Here is a 26,065-nt window from a genome sequence, read left to right as displayed (position 1 = left end):
ATGTTCTACACTCAATGACGTCATATATTTACATGTAAACAAATGTATGACCTAGTTAATAGAGGCGGATCACGTGACTCAGTCTACGGCTGTTATGCTGTTCGTTTGACTACTCACCCTCCCGTTCGGACGGCCAGGTTTTCACCCCTAATTGGCTAAAAATTCATATATACCTTAAAATTCACTTTTTTAAAACTTAAGTTAATGCCGATTAATTTCTATTTCATGAAAAAGTTCAAATGTATGTGATAGATTAGAAGTGATTAGCTAATCCGGTGAGCTCATTAGCGGGACGGGTACCTGTTTCGGGAAGCCATTACTGGTGGAGCGAAGTTGGGTGCTAGAAGAAATTCTGTAAATTACGCGTTAAATTAAACACTTTTTAAGGTAATTCAGATTTTGTTTAATACACGATTTTCAAGTCGATTATGCGAAGATTTAATTTCAAAGTTCAAATGGTTTTTAACGCCATGAATTTCAGTGTGAAATCGATATATATTTTATTTCCGGGTTTGATTCTGTTTGAGAGAATGCTCTACGGGGTCGGGTGGTGGGCGTGTCGCTACAAGAATTCCTGAATTTCAAGTATTCCCAAACACCAACAGTTTCTTTTAACGCTGTCAGCTATTTCTATAGATTGTTTTTATGAATGTAACCTATTGAACTATTTGAAGGCAGTGGGACTGGGAGGGATCGAATCTTGTGTGAGTCACAGGTTTGGTATTCTTGTCAAATTCAAATATATTGAATATCATCATGATATACTCATAATCATTCTTCATACCTCGTCTTGGCGTTAAAGTTTTAAAGGCTATGATTCAACAAACGTGCTTTGCTTCGGATCTGGGCAGGCACGAGATAACGGTTTTTTGGGTGCAGAACTAGGCCTACAAAAATTTCTTGTCATCTCGGATGTTGTTGTGAATTTCAGAAATGTGGAAGTAATAGAAAATTCTTTCCAAGTTATTTTCAAAATGTCAATTTCAACGAACGAAAGATAGAAATGTTGGGTTAATTTTATAGATTTCCTCTTGACACTGTTAATAACCTAATGATTTGTTTGACCCAATTAGCTACCAATCAGTCACAGCCATCGTCAGTCTAGAATGTGTAGATACAAGTGACTCATGTATCAGTTATTCAAACAAACCGTCCCTGGTTATGTTATCTGAATGTCTATATAAGGAGGTCAAGTGTTATATGTTTTATTTATGAGTTTGATTCATGAAATTATTGATTCTATTTGTCAAGGACAGACTGAACCTGTACCCTGGTATATTCCAGTACCCTGGGTACAACGATCCAGCGTAACCTGGTATAATCTAGCACCCTGGTACAATCTAGTACCCTGGTCGGTACAATTCAGTATCCTGGCACAATCCAGTGTAGGCCTACCCTTGTGTAATCTGTCAGCACCTTGGTGTAATCCAGTGCGCCTTGGTACAATCCAGTACCCTGTTACTATCTGAATGTACCCTAGTACAATCCAGTAGTTACCCTGTTACTATCTGAATGTACCCTAGAGTACAATCCAGTTCCCTGTTACTATCTGAATGTACCCTAAAGTACAATCCAGTGCACCTTGGTACAATCCAGTACCCTGTTACTATCTGAATATACCCTAGAGTACAATCCAGTACCCTGTTACTATCTGAATGTACCCTAGAGTACAATCCAGTGCACCTTGGTACAATCCAGTACCCTGTTACTATCTGAATGTACCCTAAAGTACAATCCAGTTCCCTGGTACAATCCAGTACCCTGTTACTATCTGAATGTACCCTAGAGTACAATCCAGTAGTTACCCTGTTACTATCTGAATGTACCCTAGAGTACAATCCAATTCCCTGTTACTATCTGAATGTACCCTAGTACAATCCAGTTCCCTGGTACAATCCAGTACCCTGTTACTATCTGAATGTACCCTAGAGTACAATCCAGTTCCCTGTTACTATCTGAATGTACCCTAGAGTACAATCCAGTTCCCTGGTATAATCCGGTACTGGCCTGTTACTATCTTGAGTGTACCCTAGACCTGGTACATTCCAGAACCCTGTTATACAAGTGTACTCAGTTACAATTCAGTGTACCCTTGTGTAATCTGTCAGCACTTTGGTGTAATCCAGTGTACCCTGGTACAATTCAGTGTACCCTGTTACAATCCAGTGTACCCTGGTACAAATCAGTACGCTGTTACAATTCAGTGTACCCTGTTAGAATTCAGTACCCTGTTACAATCCAGTATACCCTGGTACAATCCTGTATACCCTGGTACAATCCTGTATACCCTGGTATAATATATTGTACCCTGGTACAATCCAGGATCTGGTTTTATGAAATATTGAATTTTGAAATGGTCCAAGATTGAATTGTTGTCCTCATTCAAGGTCTAATCCGATGCCAACTAAACCAGACTTTTTCGTGAAACGGATTTGTTTTAGTTAGAAAATTGCGTTCGAAGAAATTTGTCAGTTTTTCGTTGAATTAAAACCCAGCCCGGTGTTGTTGTGCAGTTCACGGACGTTCCGAGTTAAAAACTATTCGAAACGTGAACCAGTCGAAATTTTCAATTTGTTTTAAAAAAAAATATGTTGAGATCTGCATTCTCCCCGATTGCCGCAGCGGTATGTCGTGTTTGATTAATATCGTTCATTGTTGCGTATCGTCACGGCGACTAGGATGAACGATGTTCTAGGCACGTCGGCCGACAGCGACGACTGAATAATCACGGTTGCCATGGTAACTATTATAGAATCGATAGCTGCTGTCTGGTTTATGAGGCGATACTGCGCCGGTGTGCGATGTGTGTATAGGGTACCACACGGTACTGCGGAGACAGTGGCTACAGCTTCGTCTGTCCGTCCGTCTGTCTGTCTATCTGTCCGTCTGCGCGCGTCGTCTCTGGTTTCATTTTACTGCTTCCGATTAGCCGAGTGAAGCCTGGATACTGCGACGATTCGTTGATGGATTAATTTGTTATTCAAGTGTTTCAAAATGAGAACAATAATTACCGATCTGTTGCTGGTTCCAGCGCATGTCGTCACTTGAGATGTTTGACTGTGATGAATGCATTCATCGGATTTAAACTGAACCGACCAATAAAGGGTCGAACCTCTTACAAGACTCCTCAGTTAGCTGTTGTATGTGATATACAGACAGGGACTCCTGAGTCAACACTTCTCACCCGGCTGTTTTATATGCTACACAGACAGGGACTCCTGAGTCAACACTTCTCACCTGGCTGTTTTATATGCTACACAGACAGGGACTCCTGAGTTAAGTCTTCTCTGGCTGTTTTATATGCTACACAGACAGAGACTCCTGAGTCGAGACTTCTTTGGCTGTTTTATATGCTACACAGACAGGGACTCCTGAGTCGAGACTTCTTTGGCTGTTTTATATGCTACACAGACAGGGACTCCTGAGTTAAGACTTCTTTGGCTGTTTTATATGCTACACAGACAGGGACTCCTGAGTCGAGACTTCTTTGGCTGTTTTATATGCTACACAGACAGGGACTCCTGAGTCCAGTCTTCTCTGGCTGTTTTATATGCTACATAGACAGGGACTCCTGAGTTAAGACTTCTTTGGCTGTTTTATGCTACACAGACAGGGACTCCTGAGTCAAGACTTCTTTGGCTGTTTTATATGCTACACAGACAGGGACTCCTGAGTCGAGACTTCTTTTGCTGTTTTATATGCTACACAGACAGGGACTCTTGAGTTAAGTCTTCTCTGGCTGTTTTATATGCTACACAGACAGGGACTCCTGAGTCGAGACTTCTTTGGCTGTTTTATATGCTACACAGACAGGGACTCCTGAGTCGAGACTTTTTTGGCTGTTTTATATGCTACACAGACAGGGACTCCTGAGTTAAGACTTCTCTGGCTGTTTTATATGCTACTCAGACAGGGACTCCTGAGTTGAGACTGCTGTTACTGTGATGCAGGCTCGCTGTGTCTACGAGCATCGTCTCAGCTCTCAGTACCTGCTGCTGCTGCTACGAGGAGTGAATATATTGATTTCTGATGCAAAGGTGTCCGTTCCTTGCTGATTATCCAGATGTATTCGCGGTTTTCATCCTGTTATTACTGTTCGGATATATCGTATTCTATATAGTCTACTGTGTAGTAGTTTATCTGATAGAGTTCAGTCTAGCAGGTAGGTGCGCTCCCCTTCCCCCTCTCCGGCTAGCGGTTATTATGAACATTAATTAGTCCACCGAGAATGCTAATTTGTTTGCAATAATAATTAGTTAGGTGAGGTTTGGATCTATGTAGGCTATTGCAGTAATGGGGTACCCGCAGTGCTACTGTTGCAAGTGAGGATTCCACGTATGGCAAGCGAGGATCCGCCAGGGTTCGCTAGTAGATAGTTGGTCGTCCGCGTTCAATTTCCTTCTACATTTCAATTAAATCTGAATGAACTTTTCTCTTAAATGAATCAATTATTTATGGAAAAAAAAACTATATCGATTTCTGATTAGAAGAATGAAAGTATTTCATATTTGGTGAGTCCTGTGAAAGTGTATGGATTCAGGATTCTAAAAATCCAGTTCAAAGTTTTTGACAACGAGGTAGCTCGGGATAGCTAGGGATAGCTGGTTTGCGGGTTCCCCATTTAACAGTGGGTTATTTGCAACAATCAGATCATGAAAGATTCTTCTCGAAATGTCTTTTTTTGCAATGTTTTTATTATCTTCTCACGATTTAAGTCTGAAAATCTTTGCGAATAATTTCTTGTTCGTCGGGAGTTAACGATATTGAAAAAATTCTTCTGACGTCGGTAGATTATTTCTATTCGCATTATCCGCCCGGCTGACCTTGAGCGCGTGTTTGTGTCTTTTTCAGTAAGAAGTAAATCTAAACGACGTAAAGATGGTGGAGATTCAGCCGAGAGAGATAAAGATACTGGAGACTCCCGAGGATATCCAGGAGCGACGTGATCAGGTGCTCGGGCGGTATTCGGCGTTCAAGACAGCAACCCACGAGCGACGGGAGAAACTCGAGGATGCTCGACGGTACATGTATTTCAAACGCGACGCCGACGAGTTGGAGAGTTGGATTCTGGAGAAATTGCAGACGGCTTCCGACGAGAGCTTCAGAGATCCGACGAACTTACAGGTAAGCTTAAAACTCTCCGTTGTGGGGGGGGGGGAGATTCAAGCCCTGGTAAAAGAAAATCGACAGTTTAAAATACCATGACACGGTTCCACAGTTCTGTGTTAAGATTTGACTCGGATTTAACTGATTGAAAATGAACTAATTTAACCTCCCCCAGTTACAGTGAACTTTCAATTATTGTCACTATGTCAACTATATCAATTGGTTAACTCCACTCAACTTTTGAGCAACCGCAGCCCCCAGATATTTTAGGAATAATGAAGGAACGAAAATGCGCTGACCCTGTTCCTAATATCAGGGGCGCCTTTTCCTCGAAAGTTGATACAAAGAAGATAACCAGCGGATAGATGTCGTAGTGATATTGAACTTCTAATTATCTATGTCACCTATCCACTGGTTGACTCTAACCAACTTTCAAGCAACTGCAGCCCCTGGTTCTACATTACAGTTACTCAGTTCCACAGTTATGAGTAAAGATTTGACTGCAACAGTTTGAGTTAACTAATTAAAAATGAACTCATTTCATCAAATAAAGAGTTTTAAACTTAGTTACGTTAGTAGAAACTGAGTGCTGAACTGTGGATGCGTCATACCTTCAGATTCATAATGATAATTCATTTTTCATTTAACTTACATTTGCATGAATATTGAAGCTCTGTTTACATAAATGCAACTTAAAATTTAAGTCTCAAAATCTACATGAATTGGATTTGTACTGAGAGTGAATATAGATGTCTCTCTACTATTAGATTGTGACGTTCTATTTCAGGCTAAGATCCAGAAGCACCAGGCGTTCGAAGCCGAAGTGCAGGCTCACGCCAACGCCATTGTCGAGTTGGACAACATCGGCTACGAGATGATCAACGAACAGCATTACGCGTCGGAGACCATTCAGAAAACGCTGGATGAGTTGCACCGATTGTGGGATCTGTTGATGTTGAAGCTCGGAGAGAAAGGACAGCGATTACAACAGGCTTTGAAACTAGTCCAGTTCCTGCGAGAATGCGAGGAGGTCATGTTCTGGATTAGAGACAAGGTATTTACTTCTGTTTCTGATTCGGTTACTCTTTGACTCGAAGCATTCGAAATGAACTGAGTTTAACTCGGAATCAACAACTGTAGAACTCACTGGGTCGTGATGCAAACTAAACTCATGGGTCTAGATTAAGAGTTAGGATTTTGTCATCGTAGTTAAACAAGCAGCATGAATGTTTCTCTATGAAAATAGTCAGTGTTAATTGTGTCACTGATTTATAAAACATAAATTGCTGATATTAAACTGAAATCTTTCTTGCAACATATTTACCGTGATTCATACTGTAGATATTACTTCACTGGAAGATACAAAGTTAACCGTGAAATTAGGTCCACACTGAAACAACTATTCCTGATCGATTCTAAATTTTAGGATTTCATCTCAGTTATAAACTAGAGGCATGAATGTTACTCTATGAAAATAGTCAGTGTTAATTGTGTTACTGATTTATAAAACATGAAATGCTGAAATTAGACTGAAATCTTTCTTGCAACATATTTACCGTGATTCATACTGTAGATATTACTTCACTGGAAGATACATGTAGAAATTGATAAAATAAGTTAGTAGGTAATTTGGTAAAATTTATCAAACAGTTTTCTGTGGTATTGTCGCGTCCGATTTCTGATCAGAGTTGTCTGCGGTTTTTCCGTTGCAGGAAGCTTTCGTAACGTCTGAAGAGCTAGGCCACGACCTCGAACACGTGGAGCTGTTGCAGAAGAAGTACGACGAGTTTCAGAAGGATTTATTGAGCCACGAGGAACGAGTGACCGAGGTGAACGAGTTGGGAGACAAACTGATCGGCGAGGAACATCCCGAAACTGAAACCATCGAGAAAAAGAAAGAGGTCAGTTTCATATGATATCGTAACCTTTTCGTTCCCAGGTAATTGTACATTGCCCTGTACCCAATAGCATTAGCTCAACCCTGTCAGTGCTGACGAATTAATACCCCATAGTGTGCTGAATAACGGAAATACCACTGTAGTGCGTCTACACCACAGCGCAATGTATCGTTATTTACTAGTATTTCACTATGTTTGACAGGTGCTGCCAACCTAAGACCAAATTAAGAATGAGATTTTACTATTAACTGAGAACTGATGGAAAACCATTCATAAAACACTACATCCGTGTTGTAACGATGAAAAAAAAGAGAATCCCACAATAATAACGAAAAAATATATAAACTTCGAAAATGTTTCCTCGAGCTAGTACCAGTAGTTTATTCGATGTTTCGACTTTCCTGATAGTCATCTTCAGGAATACTGAGTAGAGTAACAACGGAAAGATATACAGAATCCAGAATAAAAGACTAAACAAGTTACCAGAAGTAATACAAACTAAGGGTTGAAACTGAATCCTGAATAAAGGACTAAACAAGTTATCAGAAGTCATACAAACTAAGGGTTGAAACTGAATCCTCACTAAAACAGAGTCTATGTATCGGCCAACTTTGATATCGATCTCAAATCAGACAAGATTTAGAGCATCGCGTTGATAAATTGTGATTAAAGGGTTTATTTGTTTCCGTGCGTTGCAGGAATTAAACGAAGCTTGGATGCGATTGAAATCGTTGGCTCAACAGAGACAAGAGAAACTGTTCGGCGCTCGCGAAATACAACATTTCAACCGCGACTGCGACGAAACGATCGCTTGGATCAACGAGAAAGACGTCACTCTGTCCAGCGACGACTACGGCAGAGATTTACAGAGCGTTCAAGCTTTGCAGCGAAAACACGAGGTTATCGAACGAGATTTGGCCGCGCTCGGGGAAAAGGTACGTAGCATTGGGGTCAGGGTTAGTATGCTGGGCCTTGTCTACCTTCAACTTTAGGTTCCTCCGATCAACTACTTTCCTTGTGGTAGAATTGATTAGGGTTAGGGTTCTAATCAATCGATAACTTCGCGTAGAATGTTCAACAGTCTTTACTGTAAGCCGAGACTAAGAAAAGACAGAAAAAGTAAACTCAGGGGCCGGTTGCATAGTTATGGCTTAGACTTAAGACCAGTCTAAGACCAACTTAGTTCTATGGCTAATCTAACAACTTAAGACCAGTCTTAAGATATAAGGTCACTTTTGGACTTAAGTCACGACTGTGCAACTGGGCCCAGTTACTTAGACCATAAACATTAGTATCAAGGCCTCAAGTATCAAGTATCAGTAACCATCTTAATTAGACCATAATCTAATACCTATCTGAGTCAGAGATGGAGTCGAGTACACTGTACGTTCGAGAAACCATTAACTTATTCTAGGAGCCAGGTTATTTGTATGCTAGGTAACCAGCTTTAGCCAATCACGGGCTAGGTTTAGGGTTTGTGTTATGCAGTTTCAGCGACTAAAACTCATTTGTATATGAGGTGACCAGCTCCAGCCAGATCAGAAGCTAGGTTTAGGATTGGTAGAAATGTGCTAACCTTAGGTGGGGCTATTTGTTAGATATTGGGTGACCTGCTTTAAGCCGCTTGGGTTAGGTTTACTGTTATGTAGATTAACTGATCAGCTATAGACTTATTTGCATACTAGGTCACTAGCTTCAGCCAATCACAGGCTGGATTTGTTCACTCAACTACTGACTGATATAGATAAATACAAATGAATGATAATATAAAAAACATGTATCTCTATGATAATATCGTCAATATCAACAAATATGTTTTAATGATGCTGAAATTAACTGGTCTTTACAAATTAGACAGAGACTGAGTCTATTGTACCCTGACCCCTATCTGTATCTCAGGGACCAATTTTAATTAATTTTGGTGTAGAATTCATAAGTGCCTACACTTCCTTTGTATATGAAAAGTGACCGTAGTGCGATGATCTCTCGATAGGTGGAGTCGTTGGATACGGAGGCGGAACGTTTAGAAGACCTTCACCCAGAATGCGGCGATCAGATCCATAACAAGCGCAGCGAGATCGATTCGAATTGGGATAGTTTGAAGCGTAAGGCGGAGTCGCGTAAGGGCCGTCTCGACGCGGCGTACTATCTGCATCGATTCCTCGCCGACTTCCGCGAATTGATCACGTGGATCAATGACATGAAGGCCGTCATCTCGGCGGATGATCTGGCGAAAGACGTCACCGGCGCCGAGGCGTTACTCGAGCGTCACCACGAGCATAAGGTAAGCGCTTGAATACATTGATATAAACCGTAGGAGTCTGAGTGGAAGTTTTTCCGTAGAACTGTAATAATGATCGATGACGAATTGTCTTTAGAACTGAATCCATTGAAGTCTGTCGCTAAAACTGTCTATGGAGAGCTTTGAAATGTTATCTTAAAACTTACCTTTTTAGACAATAAAAATTCGGGGCTGGTTTTATCTACTGGTAATACCTTTAACCGGGGGCTCACTCAAGTGAAAAAGACCCCACCCCCCCTGGTTAAAGTTAATACCAGTCTATAAACCACGGTCCAATTTTATGGACTGGTATTATCTTTGACATGGGGGTTAACTCAATTCAAAATATATTGAGTTAACACCCTGAGTCAAACAAGACCCAGGCCTTGAAGTAAAATTATCTTCATAAGATATCTTAAGATAGAGTAAATCATTGTTGTTAATGGTATATGATTGTGTATATATGATTGTCAGTGATATGATTATTGTCGGCAGGGTGAAATCGACGCTCGTGAAGATAGTTTCCGCGCTACGGCTGAAGCCGGTCAAGCTCTCCTCGAGTCCGATCATTACGCCGTCGACGACGTTAAGGAGAAACTGGTGATGTTGGCGAATGATAAAACAAGTTTACTCGAACTGTGGGAGGAACGTCGAATCCTCTACGAGCAGTGCATGGATTTGCAGTTGTTCTATCGCGATACCGAACAGGCCGATACGTGGATGGGTAAACAAGAGGTATGTCTACTATATCATCCCCCCCTTTCCTATCCCTGTACACGGATGGCTGCACGGTCAATACAGGGATGAAAATCTTCCGACCATAGACGGATTTCCGACCTTTTCTAACATTTTCTTTATTCCTGAGAACAGTGTAAATCACCTCAATCGCGGACGTCACATCGGAGCGCTCCGTAGTTAGGAGTGCTCCTTAAGACGGTTTTCGGCAGTTGTTAGCACAACTGTGGAGTCGGAGAAACCATTATGGCGTCTCATTCAAAAAGCGGCTCTAATTCAGGCCCAACCTATTAACATTTTGACCAAAAGGAAGTAAGTTTTTTGGCTTAAAGTTACTGATTATTGTTCCCCAAAAAAATTCTTTTTTTTTGAAAATATTTTCCGACTTTTTCAATATGGGCCGTTTTCATCCCTGTCAATAGTACCTTCTTTAAGTCATCGCATTACTGACAGTATTCGCGATATGCTGGAATTCTAAGAGCGTTGTAGTCATTGTTAAGTGTGCTGCTGAAGTAACTTGATGCTTTTGGTGTGATCTTCTATTTTTCACATTAGCTCGATATGTTTCAAAGCATGGATAGAATATTGACATCCACTCTGGTAGTGGCTGATTTTTAGAGGGGTGGATGTAAAAATGAAAAAGGGTAGGCAGCCCCTCTAAAACCTGTTGTGGAGAACACTGACTGAAGTCATCTCTAGTTTTGATGCCCAATCTATATTTCAAATTCGATTTACTAAGTGTAAGTTGTATCGACATGGTGCCAAGTTGAGGTTGCGAATAATGGGATATACAGGCAACACCAGATGACGCAACAAAACACCGGGTCATTCGTTGTGAAAATCAGTTAATTTTCGATGAAATTCGAACTTGAATTTTTAGGCTGCCAAATCCAAAATTATCAAACGAGTCATCGAATAGATATAACTGAGTGTATGGTAATGATTTCACTGAAAATTTATTCATTCATCAGAAACGTTGACTCAAATTTAATTGAAATGTAGAAGAAATTTAAGCGCGATAACCCAGTATTATTGCTGAATCCTCACTTCCCTCAGTAGCCTTGCCGGTTTTCCTGTTCTGACGTGCGTTGTTGTTTTATCATTCGAAGGCGTTCCTGACGAACGAAGATTTAGGCGACTCTCTCGACAGCGTGGAAGCGTTGATTAAGAAACACGAGGATTTCGAGAAATCTCTCACCGCCCAGGAGGAGAAAGTTAAAGCTTTAGACGACTTCGCGACGAAGCTGATCGAAAGCGAGCACTACGCGGCCGACGACGTCGCTCAGAGGAGAGACGCTGTAAGAATCGCCAGCGGTTACCGCCGATAATCGTAGCGGTTGAAAATATTTAAATTATTAATTTCGACTTATCCTTAAACTCGACTGCCCGGGTTTCAATAATCACACCAGTTGAAAATGAGTAAAAAATCCCACAATGTGTGAACGAATCTGAAAAGTTTATTTAAGAATTAGGAATATTTTGTGTGTTCACTAACACCCTTCTTCTGTCTAGAATTATTTTAGACTGAAGAAGCGTGGTAGTGACCACGCGAAATATTTCTAATTTTTAAGTAAACTTTTTAGATTCGTTCAAACTTTGTGGGATTTTTTACTCACCGAGTCTTATCATGGATATTGTGTTTCTTAACTGATTCACCAGTTGAAAAAGCGTAACAAATGTATTAAACCGAGGTGAATTTTGAACCGTAATTTATAATGGTTTCAATTGTTATCGATTCTCTTCAGTTGCTACAGCGACGCACCGTCCTGATCGAACGTTCGACGACGAGGAAACACCTGCTGGAGGACTCGTACCGGCTGCAGATGTTCGAGAGAGACTGCGACGAAACTAAAGGATGGATCAACGAGAAACTGAAAGCGGCAACCGACGAGAACTATACCGACCCGACAAATCTCCAGGGTAAAGTTCAGAAACATCAGAATTTCGAGGCTGAAATGACCGCGAACGCGAGTCGCATTGAATCAGTGAACACAACAGGAACTGAGCTTATCGATAATCAACATTACGCAACGGACACTATCCAGTGAGTTACCTCTATCTCTCTCTCTCTGACCTCTCCCTCCCTTGCCTCTGCTTTACCTATTTTTCACCTCTCCTTCCCTTACCTCTTGCCTCGCCTCTCTCCATGACCTGTCCTTTCCTTACCTCTTCCATGACCTCTCCCTGACCTCTCTTCTTCACCTCCGTAACATCTCCCTACCTTACTTCTCCATGACCTCTCGTTACCTCTAACCTCACCTCTCCTGACCTCTCCCTCACCTCCATGACCTCATATCACATTGTTACAGTCAGCTCGTCCTGCCATTCAAATGTTAACTCAGTTTGTTTAGTTCAGTTTTCCATGTTTGTTCATGCGATGTTCGTTGTTTTCAGGGATCGTTTGGATGAGATCGACTCATTGTGGAAACAACTTCTCAATCAGAGCGAAAAGAAAGGAAAGAAATTGAACGAAGCGAGCGGACAACAGCAGTATAACCGAAACGTCGAAGATATCGAGATCTGGCTGTCGGAGGTCGAGGGTCAACTGATGTCCGAAGATTACGGCAAAGATTTATCGAACGTGCAGAACCTGCAGAAGAAGCACGCTCTGCTGGAGACCGACATCGGATCGCATCAGGATCGCATCGACGGTATCGCCGAGCAGGCGAAACAATTCTCCGAGGAGGGTCACTTCGACGTGGAGAACATCACGGCGAAACAGGCCGTCGTTTTAGAGCGGTATCAGACGCTGCAGGCTCCGATGACTAAACGTAGAGACCGGTTACAGGATGCCGTTCTGCTGCAGCAGTTCTACCGGGATGTCGAGGACGAGGAGGACTGGATTAAAGAGAAAGAACCAGTGGCTACATCTACTAATAGAGGTACTTATCACCCCTTCTCACCCCTCCCTTCAGTGGCCACGTCTATTAATAGAGGTACTTCTTCCCCCCTCCCCCTCCCCCTCCCCCCTTCAATAGCTACATCTAATTAAAAAGAAGTACATGTTCATGCCCCCTCTCATGCCCTCCCCGATCACATTTAACAAATCGATCATTCAATCTCTTAGATTAGAAATATGAGCTCTCAAATACAGTTTAACTCTTTTAGTGTCAGACTCGGTTAGTTTTGAACCCTGCTACTTTATGAGGAGGTTTATATATTTAATAAGTTGCAGACTCGATTAGTTTTGAACCCTGCTACTTTATGAGGAGGTTTATATATTTACTCAATAAACATTGGTATTTTTGTGTTTAGGACGTGATTTAATTGGAGTTCAGAACCTGATTAAGAAACACTCCGCTCTACAAGCCGAATTAAACGGTCATGATAACAGAATCGAAGAGGTTTACGACGAAGGAGAGAAAATGATCCTGAACGGACATTACGCATCCGATGATATCAGACGACAAATTGATGATTTGAAGGAAAAATGGAACGGACTCAACGTAAGTATAGCATTCTTTACTCTATCACACACGTAGTTCCACAGTTTCACATCCACCCAGTTCACTGTGGAACCGGGTTCAGTATTCGTACCGATTCTAAATAGCCGATTCAAAACTAGATCCATATCTGGTTAAGTTTTAAACTATTAAAGATTGAGTATGACATTCCTTACTCTATCTAGTTCCACACCCATCCAGTTCACCGTGGAACCGGGTTCAGTATTCGTACCGATTCTAAATAACCGATTCAAAACTGGATCGGCTTAGGGTTTTAAATAGTAAACTGTTAAAGATTTGAGTACGACTTACTTCACAGAACTATTTGCTTCATGTTAGTACGTTTGTCGTAATTACAGGATAAAGCTAATCAGCGTACGCAGGATTTGGACGACTCGATGCAGGCTCAGCAGTATTTCGCAGACGCCAACGAAGCCGAATCTTGGATGAAAGAGAAAGAGCCGATCGTCGGTAGTACGGATTACGGTAAAGACGAGGATTCTAGCGAGGTAAGCGTCTCACTCACCCCCTTGCTCTACTCCTGTCCCCTGTCACTCGTAATTCGGTAGCGTGTTATTGCGTGTATTTCAGGCGTTGTTGAAGAAACACGAAGCTCTAATGGCCGATATCGACGCGTATCGAGCTAGTATCGACGCGTTGCGAAATGAAGCCGAAAACTGTCGGGTAAGTATAATCTCTCGATTTCATCGATCGAACCCTTCCACGCTCCTGTCGAATAACTTAACGGATTTGTTAATTGACGATTTCAGCAACAGGAGGCGCCGCTGTTAGACGATCAGGGTAAAGAATACGTGTTCGCCCTGTACGATTACCAAGAGAAAAGCCCGCGTGAAGTTTCCATGAAGAAAGGAGACGTATTGGTTTTGCTGAACAGTGCGAACAAGGTACGTCGTCAACCGTTGAGTCGCACAGTCTCCCTTATTGAGGCTCCATCTATTGGTAAAACACCTTAAACTCCACCCTAAGGGGTTCAGTTATCAAAATTCCCAAGAAAAGGCTTTCAATACAGGCGCGTTGGAAGCAATTGCCAATTTTTGACAAGTTCTGATATGTAACCGCAGCCAATTCACCGGCACTTCAATTTCGTCAAAAATGTGATATTAAAAAAAAATGTCATTCAGTAAGTAATTGCCAAGGCCTTTGTCGCTGCACTTCCAGCACCGCTGCAGTGTTCTCCATATGCTGGAATTTTAAAGGGGCTACATTCATTGATAAGTGTATGACATCGGGGCTGCTGAAGTAGCAAGGCTTCCAATCCCCTAAAAAAAAAAACCCAGAAAATTAAGCTTAATTTTGGTGTGATATTTTGCACAATTAGCTCAATGTATTTCAAAGCATTTGTAGGCATCGATAGAATATTGATTTCCGCTCTGGTACGGGCAGCCGATATTTTATAAGGGGTGGCTGATTTTCAGAGGGGTGGATGTAAATATGAAAGGGGTGGCAGCCTTCAAAAAAACTGTTGTGGAGAACACTGCACTGCGATATTTGCCCATGAATGCCACTAACTCTGTTGACTCCCTCCCGTTTGTAGGCGTGCCCTGTATTGTATGTATATGTATTGTAGGATTGGTGGAAAGTGGAAGTAAACGACAGACAAGGTTTCGTACCGGCGGCTTACGTCAGACGTACAGAGGGCGCCCTTTCATCGAGTCAATCCAATCTCGCCGATGAGTACACCGTATCGACGAGACAGCGACAAATCGAAAATCAGTAAGTTTAAAATCGTCTTCGAATCGGGTTAACTGGGGAGATAGGAGCCCCTATAGCCCCCATATTGCCCGAACTGTCCAGGCTTCATTAGACCTGTCTGGGGCAGTAACTGAAACTGACCAGTAGCATGTATATTTCTATATATAAATAGTCAGTGTTAATTGTGTCACTGATTTATAAAACATAAAATGCTGATATTAAACTGAAATCTTTCTTGCAACATATTTACCGTGATTCATACTGTGAATATTACTTCACTGGAAGATACATGTAGAAATTGATGAAATTACAGTTAGCAGTAGGTCTAGATCAAGATACAATAAACAGATCGACTCCACAGTTATTTTGAGTCTAAACATTTGAAAATAACCAATTTGATCCCAAATCAACTACTGTAGAACTCACTGGGTCCTGATGGTCACCAAACTCTAAATCAAGAGTATGGATTTTGTCATCTCAGTAATAAACTGGAGGCATCAATGTTTCTATATGAAAATAGTCAGTGTTAATTGTGTCACTGATTTATAAAACATAAAATGCTGAAATTAAACTGAAATCTTTCTTGCAACATATTTACCGTGATTCATACTGTGAATATTACTTCATTGGAAGATACATATGAAAATTGATGAAATTACAGTTAGTAGTAGGCATGAATTAAGATCTGACAACATAACATACAGGTCCACAGTTATTTTGAGTCATAACATTTGAAATAAACTGATCGTATCTGCAAATGATGCTCACCAAACTCAAAATCAAGAGTACGGATTTTGTCATCTCAGTTATAAACTTGAAGCATCAATGTTTCTATATGAAAATAGTTAGTGTTAATTGTGTCACTGATTTATAAAACATAAAATGCTGAAATTAAACTGAAATCTTTCTTGCAACATATTTACCGTGATTCATACTGTAGATGTTACTTCATTGGAAGATACATGTAGAAATTGATAAAATTACAGTTTATAGTAGTTCGAAATTAGAGTATGTTATATTTCTGACAAAAAAATATACAGGTCCACAGGTTTAGAGTATGGATTTTGGGATTTCGTCATCTCAGTTATAAAGTAGAGGCATGAATGTTTCTAGAAATGGTTAGTGTTAATTGTGTCACTGATTTATAAAACATGAAATGCCGAAATTAAACTCAAAAATCTCTCTTGCAACATATTTACCGTGATTCATACTGTAAATGTTACTTCACTGGAAGATACAAAGTAAACCGTGAAATTAGGTGCATTCTGAAACAACGATCAAACCTATAGATTGTAATCGATTATTTGCAGATATGAGAATTTGCTCGATCTCGGTCAGCAGAGAACGAACAAATTGAAAGAGTCGAATCGTGCGTTCCAGTTAGTGCGTGAGGCTAGCGAATTAACTCAATGGATCTCAGAGAAGGTAAACTCTCTCTTCCTCTGTATCTCTCTCTCTCTCTGTCTCTTCTTATCTCGGCGCCGCAAGCTTTTATCATAAATGTTTTACATCGTAGTAGATTTTCTGTAGATTTTTGTCGTACGTAGAGCTTAAAAAAAAGTATCGATCGATCGTTCATTCATTCGCTCACCAGGTGTCGCTACGTGTCGCCGTGAATATTGTCTGTATTTAACACTAGGTCGTCCGCCCCTTCCCCGCCCGCGGGTCGGCCTGACCCCGGTTTTCATAATCGGTTATATTTTGTTGCGACCGCAGATTAACAGTTACGAGGACGAGTCGTACGATTGGTCGATTCTGTCGCCCTCGGTAACCATGGAACTGCATCCGACTCGACATTACGTTTCCGATAACGAGTATTACGTTACATATCATCGATCGACACCAGGTGTCGCCGGTGGTGAACTAACACCAGGTGTTGCCGGTGCGGAAGTAACACCAGGTGTCGCCGGTGGTGAACTAACACCAGGTGTCGCCGGTGCTGAAGTAATACCAGGTGTCGCCAGTGCAGAAGTAACACCAGGTGTCGCCGGTGCTGAAGTAACACCAGGTGTCGCCGGTGCCGAAGTAACACCAGGTGTCGCCGGTGGTATCGTCTCGTACAGTAGGATCATGTCGATCTCCGAACAGGTCGTGTGCGTTTATTACATCAGAGCTTGACGCCGATTGGTCGGATTTCGAATGCGTTCGACCAATCGGAAATCGTCCTCACAGCGATTTCACTCGTTACGAAGATTGTCAGTTCCCTCACTCCTCACCGGCAGTGACTCCGAGAGTCATTTGACTCTGTTTTCACACCACACACTGTTATTGTTTGTTGTTCATTGTTTTTAAATGTTTGATTTGTTTATTTATTTGCAGGAAGTTCAGGTCTCTAGTTGTTTTTATATTCTGTGTAGAAGTATTCATTACTATTTACGTTGTTGTCATTCTAGCTTTAGAAGAAAAAACTGTGTCAGATTTCCACGAATTTTGAGGGGAAAAAATCTAAAAAAATCGACTGAGATTTTGTTCTAATTTTTGATGGAAAATCTGGTGCGGTTTTTAGCTTATATTTAACAGAACTTTAGTAGTTGAAATAGACAAAAAAGAACCTGATTTTATCCCCAAAAAAAAATCTCGTCAAAATTGTCTATTTTTCGCGAAAAAAACTCGGTAGATTTCGACGTTTGTGCGAATTCAAATAACAGAAGAATTTTCACAATTGTTCGTATTTCTATCGAGTTTTTTCTGTGATGGAGTAATAAAAATCCTGTAGAATTTGTGTCCTATAGCTGCGCATCTTAAACTAAACATTACTACTGTGCTCTCTCTCTCTCTCTCTCTGCTCTCTCCCTCTCTCTCTCTCTTCTCTGAAAACATAAAGAAACGTGTGTGTTTCATGTTTATACATGTATCTGCTGAAATTACGGAAGCAACTATTGTTTTTCTGTGGATGTCTATAAAATCACTAGCTTCCAAAACTTTCAATATCAGATATGTATATATATCTATATATATGTTTATAAATACACATGTATGTATTACCTGAGAATCTTAAAAAGACAAAAAAAAAATTAACCCAAAGAGCTGACCGTTCAAATGACCATAAAACGGGTCTAAAATGACCCCTAAGTATTTTAAGATGCTTCTCCCTGAGTTGCACACGCTTACGTGATCTCTGAATCACTCAATAACAAATCACCGCAAACTGATTATATTATTGTTATCATTGTTTTAGACGTTTGAAATAGCTTTTATTTTGCACGCGCTCTAAGCATGAGATACATATTAATTATCGACGGTTATTTTTACCGAAGTTTATTACGAGAAATTTCCATCGTTTCAGGGTCTGGTTCTCTTCTTTTTTTTTTTTCGTTTAACGATCCCCTGCACAAATTCATCCGAATCAAATCGAAAATGATCATGATCGAATTAAATTACCCGCGGAGTTTAGTGCACATAGAATAGATTAGACCAATCAGAATTAATCGTTCCGTAAACTGCCCGGAATTGAGTTGATTTTTAGATTCATGGTTACCGGTTACTGTATGGTTATTTAGAATTGGATGATTGAATCCTTCGATTTGAATGGCGTGTTTATTCCGACTAAACGCATGGTTTTCGTGCAAAAAGATATTTTCGATAAAAACGAATTAGTAAATCTAAATGGAAAAGATTCCTTCGTAAAATCTTGATATTAAGTAAACGATATTTTGGGGTGCGTTTGAAATTCGAATTAGTAACTGATTTCGTGTTGTTATCGTCGCGGTATTTCAGGAGACGATCGCCGTTACCGAGGTCGTGCCGACCGATCTGGAGCACGTCGAACACCAGCAGCGCAAATTCGAAGATTTCCAGAAGGACCTGAAAACGAACGAAGCGCGATTGATGGAGATGAACACGATCGCCGAGACGCTGGAAGCCCTCGGTCAGGTCGAGTCGGCCGACAAGATGAGAGTGCACGTGCAGAACCTGAACGAACGTTGGACCGCGTTGGAACAGGTGACGCAAGAGAAAGCCGATAATCTGATGAGCTCGCACGAAGTACAACGATATCTCAGGTTCGTTTAGATGATGTCGTAGGGGGATTCAAGAACCGCCATTATTCTACTTACATGACTCGACTGTTTGATGATGTCATAGGGGGATTTTAAAGCGCCCACCATCTTAAATGGGAGGATAATCATTCGAGTTTGTGGTTAAGGACATCTTTTGTCCTCTAAAACAGCGTTATTTGATTGATGATGTCATAGGGGGATTCAAGAATGGCCGTTATTCTACTTAAATGACTCGGCGCTTTAATGATGTCATTTGGGGATTTTATAGCGGCCACCAACGGGAGGATAATCTATTGAGTTCATGGTTAAGGCCTTGTTTTATCCTCTAAAACAGCGCTATTTGATTAAGGATGTCATTGGGGGTTTCAAGAACGACCATTATTCTACTTCTAAATGATTCACCAGACTGGTTTCTTACAGATCGGAAAATCAGGGAATTTCAGAATTATTTTTCCTTGCAGGGAAAATCAGGGAATTCTGACTCCTGTAAAGTTAGGGAATTTTGATCCAGTTTCATCTATTTATCAGGGATGAGAATTTCCTGCTTTTAGGCGGTTCCCGCTTTTTTGTGATGAGAAACAAGCTTTCCAAATTGTCCAGATCCGTTGAGAAATTGATGGGGGAGGGGGGTGGAAGCTTTGCTGTGTCTAGCATTGTGTTTCGGCTCACAAGAATATTTAGCATGCGACGGTACTTCGCCCAAAGATTTTCGTTAGGTGCTGCCATCTGGTATCGCTAATATAAACTACTGTGAAAAAATAACCAGTTCGTGCTGCCATCTAGAATTGAAATGGGGCTGTTGAGGAAATCATGCTGGGAACCCCCACTTTGAGCTTAGTGCCTAATTAACAGAAACTTTCATCAAAAGTCCTGCTTTTTTCATAATCCCTGGTTCTCGTCCCTGATTTATTTATAGTATCAAATTTTGTTTTGATTGTAGAGACGTCGATGAAACGTTGGATTGGATCGAAGAGAAAGACCACGCGTTGAACACCGATAACGTCGGTAACGATCTGTCAACCGTGCAGCGTCTGCAGCGTAAACACGAGGGCGTCGAACGAGACCTCGCCGCGCTCGGCGATAAAGTACGCGTCCTCGACGAGACCGCTAACCGTCTGATGCAAACGCATCCCGATCAGGCCGAACAGATTTACCATCATCAAACTGATCTCAATGAGAAATGGAACAGTCTTACTGGCAAGGTGAGTACTACAACTACCCAGTTCCGCAGTTCACTACCCAGTTCTATAGTTTGTGGGCCAGTTCCGTAGTTCACAACCCAGTTCCGCAGTTTTTGGACCCAGTTCCACAGTTAGTAGGCCAGTTCCACAGTTAGTAGGCCAGTTCCACTGTTCACAACCCAGTCCCACAGTTTCTGGTCCATTTCCGCTGTTCGTGACCCAGTTCCATATTTTCTGATCCAGTTCCACTGTTCACAACCCAGTTGCACAGTTTCTGGTCCAGTTCCACTGTTCGCAACCCATTCTTCAACTATCGGGTAGTTGAAATATTTTGAAATTAAGCTTATTTTACGGCTAGAGTCAAACTTCAACAGTTAAGTTCGACTCTTGAGCCAAAATCAGTTCATTTCTGATGTTTCAACCCTAAAAATAAATCAAATTTTATGCATGAATTGTGGAACTGAGTTCAAGCAGTTGACTGTATTTCTCGATATTTTACTCAAACTGGACGTAGAGAATTTGAAGCCGTTAATGTTTTAATTTTAGGCCGATGCGAGGAAATCAAAGTTATTGGATTCGTACGATCTTCAACGATTCCTCAGCGATTTCAGAGATTTGATGTCGTGGATTAACAGCATGATGTCCGTCGTCTCCTCGGACGAACTCGCTAAAGACGTCACGGGAGCCGAGGCTCTGCTAGAGCGCCACCAGGTGAGCAAATCGCGTACATCGACTTTCCTCAAGATGAACTGAAAAATACTAACATTTAACATGTACCTACCTCTAGTAATTATACTAACTTTAGGAATTGTAATCGAAGAATTAATATCGAATTAACATCAATGAAACAATATTGATTTTAACGGCGAAATAAAATACTTCAATTTGAAATACGATGTGCTAAAATGACTCTCGGGCTAAAAAAACATGAAAAATGATCTTAATGAAGCATAATCTTTGGTAAAAGATTTAAATGTTGCTTTCGATGTTGTAAATGGAGAGACCTCTAATGGACTGTGCGATGAACTAGTTGACAGACAGAGTTGACCTATTTGCACCGGTGCCGTTTTAACCTCACGTTATTAAATGTTGAAAATATTTTTGCAGAATTTCTCTGTCGATCTCGACAGTCGTTCAATATTGGGTCAGGTAGAGATAATTGATTATAACGAGAAGCGTGGCATGATTCAGTTCATTAAACCCTACCCCCCTCCTCCCTCCCTCCCTTTCTCCGCCTTCCTTTACAGAATCATCGATCCGTGATAAAGATGGCTGCTCGTATCGATACCCAGGGTTTCCATGGGGCTGTTTTTTTTTCACCGTTGAACGTACATTTTGCCCCAGCCAAAAGTGGTCCCATTAACCCCAGATGCTGAAAAATTACTCCGAAGATTTGTGAAATGATTTTTTAACCATCACGGAAACCCTGGATATCCGAAATATACCTTTCGATTATTTACTCATTTCGATGATGTCATCAGGAGATATGGTAGTAGCAGCCTTCTTAATAATCGGCATCGTTTACGATTACGATCGTCACTGAATAGCCGCGAATGTTTCATTCGGAGAATGGACCGTTTCTCGACGCGAGGAATTCATCGGATTGAATTCATCATTTAAAATATTTTAAAGAAATATTTAGTTTTAAAATCGTGTTTCGTGTTAGATGTGTGTTATAAGATGCCACTGACTCTCGTTCTCTCGATCGACGCGTGTTGTTGTACGTTCATTTGTCGTGTCCTTTACTTTCTTGAAAAATCGAAAAATTATCGATCGTTGTTTTTGAGTTGCTGGTGTAATTAATTTGTGATGATGAATTAGTTAATGACAAACAGAAAAAACCACAGATAATGAAATTCCTTCTCAATACGAATTACCCTCGTCCCCGTTAAATAATAGATTTCAATGTTGTTCGTTTTCGTCGTCAGAAATACTAGAAATATTTAAACGTAACCTCAAAGTTTTTAAGATGAATGAAAATAAAATTGAAAATATAAAAAAAAGACTTGTAAATATCAGTACCAAGTTTCAGTTAAAGTTTAACTCTTAAATCAACTTAAATCGAATCAGATGTATGTAGAAATTAAATACCTAAAATACATTTAAATAGAATTAATGAGTCCGGGACCCAGTTGCACAGTTTCGAGTTAGATTAAGAGTCATTAACATTGGATATGAACAAATATCAACTCAAGAGTTAAATCTAAAGCTAAGCTCAGGTTGACTTACGAACTTTTAGTTAGGAACTGTTAGTAATAAACACGTGATTGCCGATTGGTTTGTCGCATCGTTGTAGGAGCACTCAGGTCAACTACAACTCGATCATCACACAGTTTAACCCTTTCAGTGCTAAGTAGTGCAGTGCTTAGTAACTAACGATACACTGCACCGCGGTGTAGACGCACTATACTGGTATTCCTGTTATTCAATACACTAGGGTGGAATTCTTTAAAATTTTCAAATTATCTTCTGCACTATAGGGTATTGATTAGTCAGCACTGAAAGGGTTAAGGTCATGTGACGCATTAATTGTCGCTGATTGGCTATGACGATCTGATTGGGTCGTAGAAAATAGTACTTGTTCTATCCTAGCGATTTGGCTTACGACGGGTCTGCGATCTATTCGTCGCGGTTGTAAGTAAACTCGTCGAAAAGTTTCCCGACGAGATGATCAGGTCTAAAGTCAACCTGAGCTTAGCATTACTCGAAACGGTGGAATTGGATCCAGTATCATACAGCTGGCCAGTTAGATGAGCTGAGATTGAGTCACGACTATAACGATGAATCGATGTTATATTTCAGGAGCACCGAACAGAGATTGACGCTCGCGCCGGAACGTTCCAGGCATTCGAGATGTTCGGTAATCAACTATTACAGAATAATCACTACGCCAGCGACGAGGTGAAAGATAAACTCGACGAACTCGCAAACGCTAGAGAGGACCTCGAAAAGTACGTTTATAAACATCGACGATTCATATAATCAACCCCTCAATTCGTTAGTTCCTAAGCCTAAATTGTAGTTATCAAAGCTACCGTAGCCTCCTAGTTTATAAACTTGGCTGAGTAAAGCTGATCTCAGGAGTTAAGCCAGGCTAGGGTAGTAAGAAGCTGTCCTCAGGGCCCAGTTTTATAGACTGGTATTGACTTAAACCCGGGGGTTTAACTCAATTGACAATCAATTGAGTTAGCCTCGGGTTGAAGTTGATACCAGTCTATAAAACCAGTCCCAGGAGCTAAGGGTAGTCTGGGGTAGTAAAAAGCTGACCTCAGGGGCCAGTTTTATAGACTGGTATCAACTTTAACCTGAGGATTAACTCAATTGGCTATGAATTGAGTTAGCCCCCAGGTTCAAGTTGATACCATTCTATGAATCCAGTTACAGGCAATTGATGTATCGATATATTTTCAGAGCGTGGGTCGCGCGTCGCGCTAAACTCGACCAGTGTTTAGAGATGCAGTTGTTCCTGAGAGATTGCGAACAGGCCGAGTTGTGGATGGCGACTCGCGAGACGTCGTTGAGCGGTGATAACACCGACGGCGAAAACGTGGATAGCATGATTAAGAAACACGAAGATTTCGACCGAGCGATCAACGTTCAGGAAGAGAAAATATCGGCGCTTCAGAATTTCGCCGATCAGCTTACCGCCGCCGATCACTACGACGGCGATAAGATTGACGCCAAGAAAGCAGAGGTTCTTGACAGGTAAGAGAAAGTAGGAGAGAAGGGTGGAGTGAGGCATGGGAATGGAGAGAGAGGTGAAGGAAAGAAGAGAGGTTAAAGGGCGGAAAGAGGAAGGAAGACTGAGACTGAGGGAGAAGGCAGAGAGACATATTGGGAGAGAGGGAAAGTGAGGGAAGGAGAGAGGGAGGTTAGGGAGAGAGGGACAGAGAAAGTTAGGGTGAGAGAGGGGCCAGATAGGGGGTGACGCAGAGGGAGAGAGGATTTAGGGAGTGGGCAGCAGAGAGAGGGGGGTCAGTCTCATGAAAAAGTTTAAGCTTAATTCAGTTAAGTTTGAATTGTTGTCCTCATTGAAAATATGACGTAACCAAATATAGCAATTACACCAAAAATTTTAGTTTAACATTTTTGTGACACTGGGCCCAGAAAGGGATGGAGGAGACAGAGAGGGAGAGGGATGAAAAAGGAGGGAGAGGGCAGGATGGAAGATAAAAGAAAGTTAAGATGTAAAATAAAACTGACGACCGAGCGTTATATTTATATTTGAATAGATGGAGTAACCTGAAAGAACAATTGATCGAGAACCGTAGCAAACTGAATGAAGCTCAGACGATGCAATCATTCTCTCGCGACGCCGATGAGATGGAAGCTTGGTTAACGGAACGTTTACAGATGGCGACCGAAGAGTCTTATCGAGATCCGACGAACGTCCAATCGAAACATCAAAAACATCAGGCGTTCGAAGCTGAGTTGGCGGCTAATTCCGATCGATTGAAACAAGTTCTGTCGGCCGGAGAAAGTAAGTTTATATTCCCCTCTAGCTTTCTAATAAAAATGATAAAGATGTGTCTTATATAGCGCTAAATCCAGCTAAGCTAGATAAATGAAGAAATCCCTCACTTTGAATTTAAATTTATACGATCCATTCCACCTGATGATGGCTGTTAGTCAACAGCCGAAACGTTGTGGTTTCATAATAATAAATTTGATCGTATAATTTTAAATTCGAAGTGTGGGATTTCTTCATTTATCTACAGTATACACGGATTATAGTGTTTATTCGACAACTAAGCTCTGAGTACTCAACTTTTCAGTAATATTGCCCCCGGCCTATAAACTCTTAACCATTTATCAGTCATCTCTTACTGGGGAGATGTAACATCTGAGCTGCTGCTGCTAGGCGCTCAGGAGTCATCTATCAGACCGGGTACTTATTTACTCGTGGGTGAAGAGAGGCAATGATAAGTGCTGTGCCCGAGGACACTACAGTAGTGTACGGGGTTCGTACCAATGACCTGGCTTCACAGAGTCGAACGCTCTTATCATTCCCCCACACCCCTCACTCTATATTTTCCATAGGTTTTACCGTGATACAACCACTCGATAAAGTTCTAGAAAAGATTGCTACATTTTCATCCTTTGAGATAAACGTGATTTCGCTGAGATCATTGAATCTTTAGTAACTGAGATTGTGTTTGTTTATCGTGTATAGAATTGATAGAACGTCAGCAATGTTTGGGTTCGGAGGACGCCGTGAATTCGCGTATCGTAAACCTGACCGAACAATGGGAGTATCTGATCACTAAATCCCGCGAGAAGAGCGAGAAACTGAAAGAGGCGAATCGTCAAGCCGTTTACAACGCCGCCGTCAAGGATATGGAATTCTGGCTCGGCGAGGCGGAACACATGCTCGAGAGCGAGGACTACGGCAAGGACCTGTCGTCCGTTCAACATCTACTGAAGAAACATCAGATCATTGAAGCCGAGGTCGAGGCGCACGAGGATCGATTGAACGATTTGAATAATCACGCCGATTTATTCATCGAATCCGGGGTCGGCGACGCGGACGCCATTCTCGAACGCAAGAAAACGATTAATGAACGTTACGAGACGTAAGTGTTCATTAATTCATATAGAAACGTTCACTCGGAGTTCATTAATTTCTATAGTAATGTTCACTCGGAGTTCGCGAAGAGTTGCACGTTCACTCAGAGTTCACGACGGGTTGAACTGAACAATGGTGGATTTG

The 26,065-nt window shown here is 41.3% G+C and overlaps 1 protein-coding gene across 1 annotated transcript in view; it reads left to right on the top strand.

The window, feature by feature from the left end:
- The first annotated feature begins 293 nt into the window (after positions 1-293).
- LOC141908190 (spectrin alpha chain-like) overlaps positions 294-26,065 on the top strand; it is a 32,680-nt gene continuing 6,908 nt past the window's right edge. The window contains exons 1-23 of the mRNA XM_074798091.1: positions 294-387; positions 4,852-5,124; positions 5,894-6,160; positions 6,819-7,007; positions 7,703-7,939; positions 8,998-9,288; positions 9,781-10,020; positions 11,130-11,318; positions 11,766-12,064; positions 12,415-12,902; positions 13,276-13,466; positions 13,823-13,972; positions 14,055-14,147; positions 14,234-14,368; positions 15,052-15,197; positions 16,487-16,601; positions 18,894-19,177; positions 20,115-20,376; positions 20,902-21,066; positions 23,158-23,306; positions 23,767-24,060; positions 24,588-24,835; positions 25,529-25,928. Coding sequence (XP_074654192.1) covers positions 4,879-5,124; positions 5,894-6,160; positions 6,819-7,007; positions 7,703-7,939; positions 8,998-9,288; positions 9,781-10,020; positions 11,130-11,318; positions 11,766-12,064; positions 12,415-12,902; positions 13,276-13,466; positions 13,823-13,972; positions 14,055-14,147; positions 14,234-14,368; positions 15,052-15,197; positions 16,487-16,601; positions 18,894-19,177; positions 20,115-20,376; positions 20,902-21,066; positions 23,158-23,306; positions 23,767-24,060; positions 24,588-24,835; positions 25,529-25,928 — 5,078 coding nt within the window. The 5' untranslated portion in view covers positions 294-387; positions 4,852-4,878. The remainder of the gene's footprint in view (positions 388-4,851; positions 5,125-5,893; positions 6,161-6,818; positions 7,008-7,702; positions 7,940-8,997; positions 9,289-9,780; positions 10,021-11,129; positions 11,319-11,765; positions 12,065-12,414; positions 12,903-13,275; positions 13,467-13,822; positions 13,973-14,054; positions 14,148-14,233; positions 14,369-15,051; positions 15,198-16,486; positions 16,602-18,893; positions 19,178-20,114; positions 20,377-20,901; positions 21,067-23,157; positions 23,307-23,766; positions 24,061-24,587; positions 24,836-25,528; positions 25,929-26,065) is intronic.

The sequence above is a fragment of the Tubulanus polymorphus genome, chromosome 7 (assembly GCF_964204645.1).
Source record: "Tubulanus polymorphus chromosome 7, tnTubPoly1.2, whole genome shotgun sequence".
Lineage (NCBI taxonomy): Eukaryota > Metazoa > Nemertea > Palaeonemertea > Tubulaniformes > Tubulanidae > Tubulanus > Tubulanus polymorphus.
The sequence above is the reverse complement of the archived record's forward strand: the minus strand, read 5'-3'. Positions and strand labels throughout refer to the sequence as shown.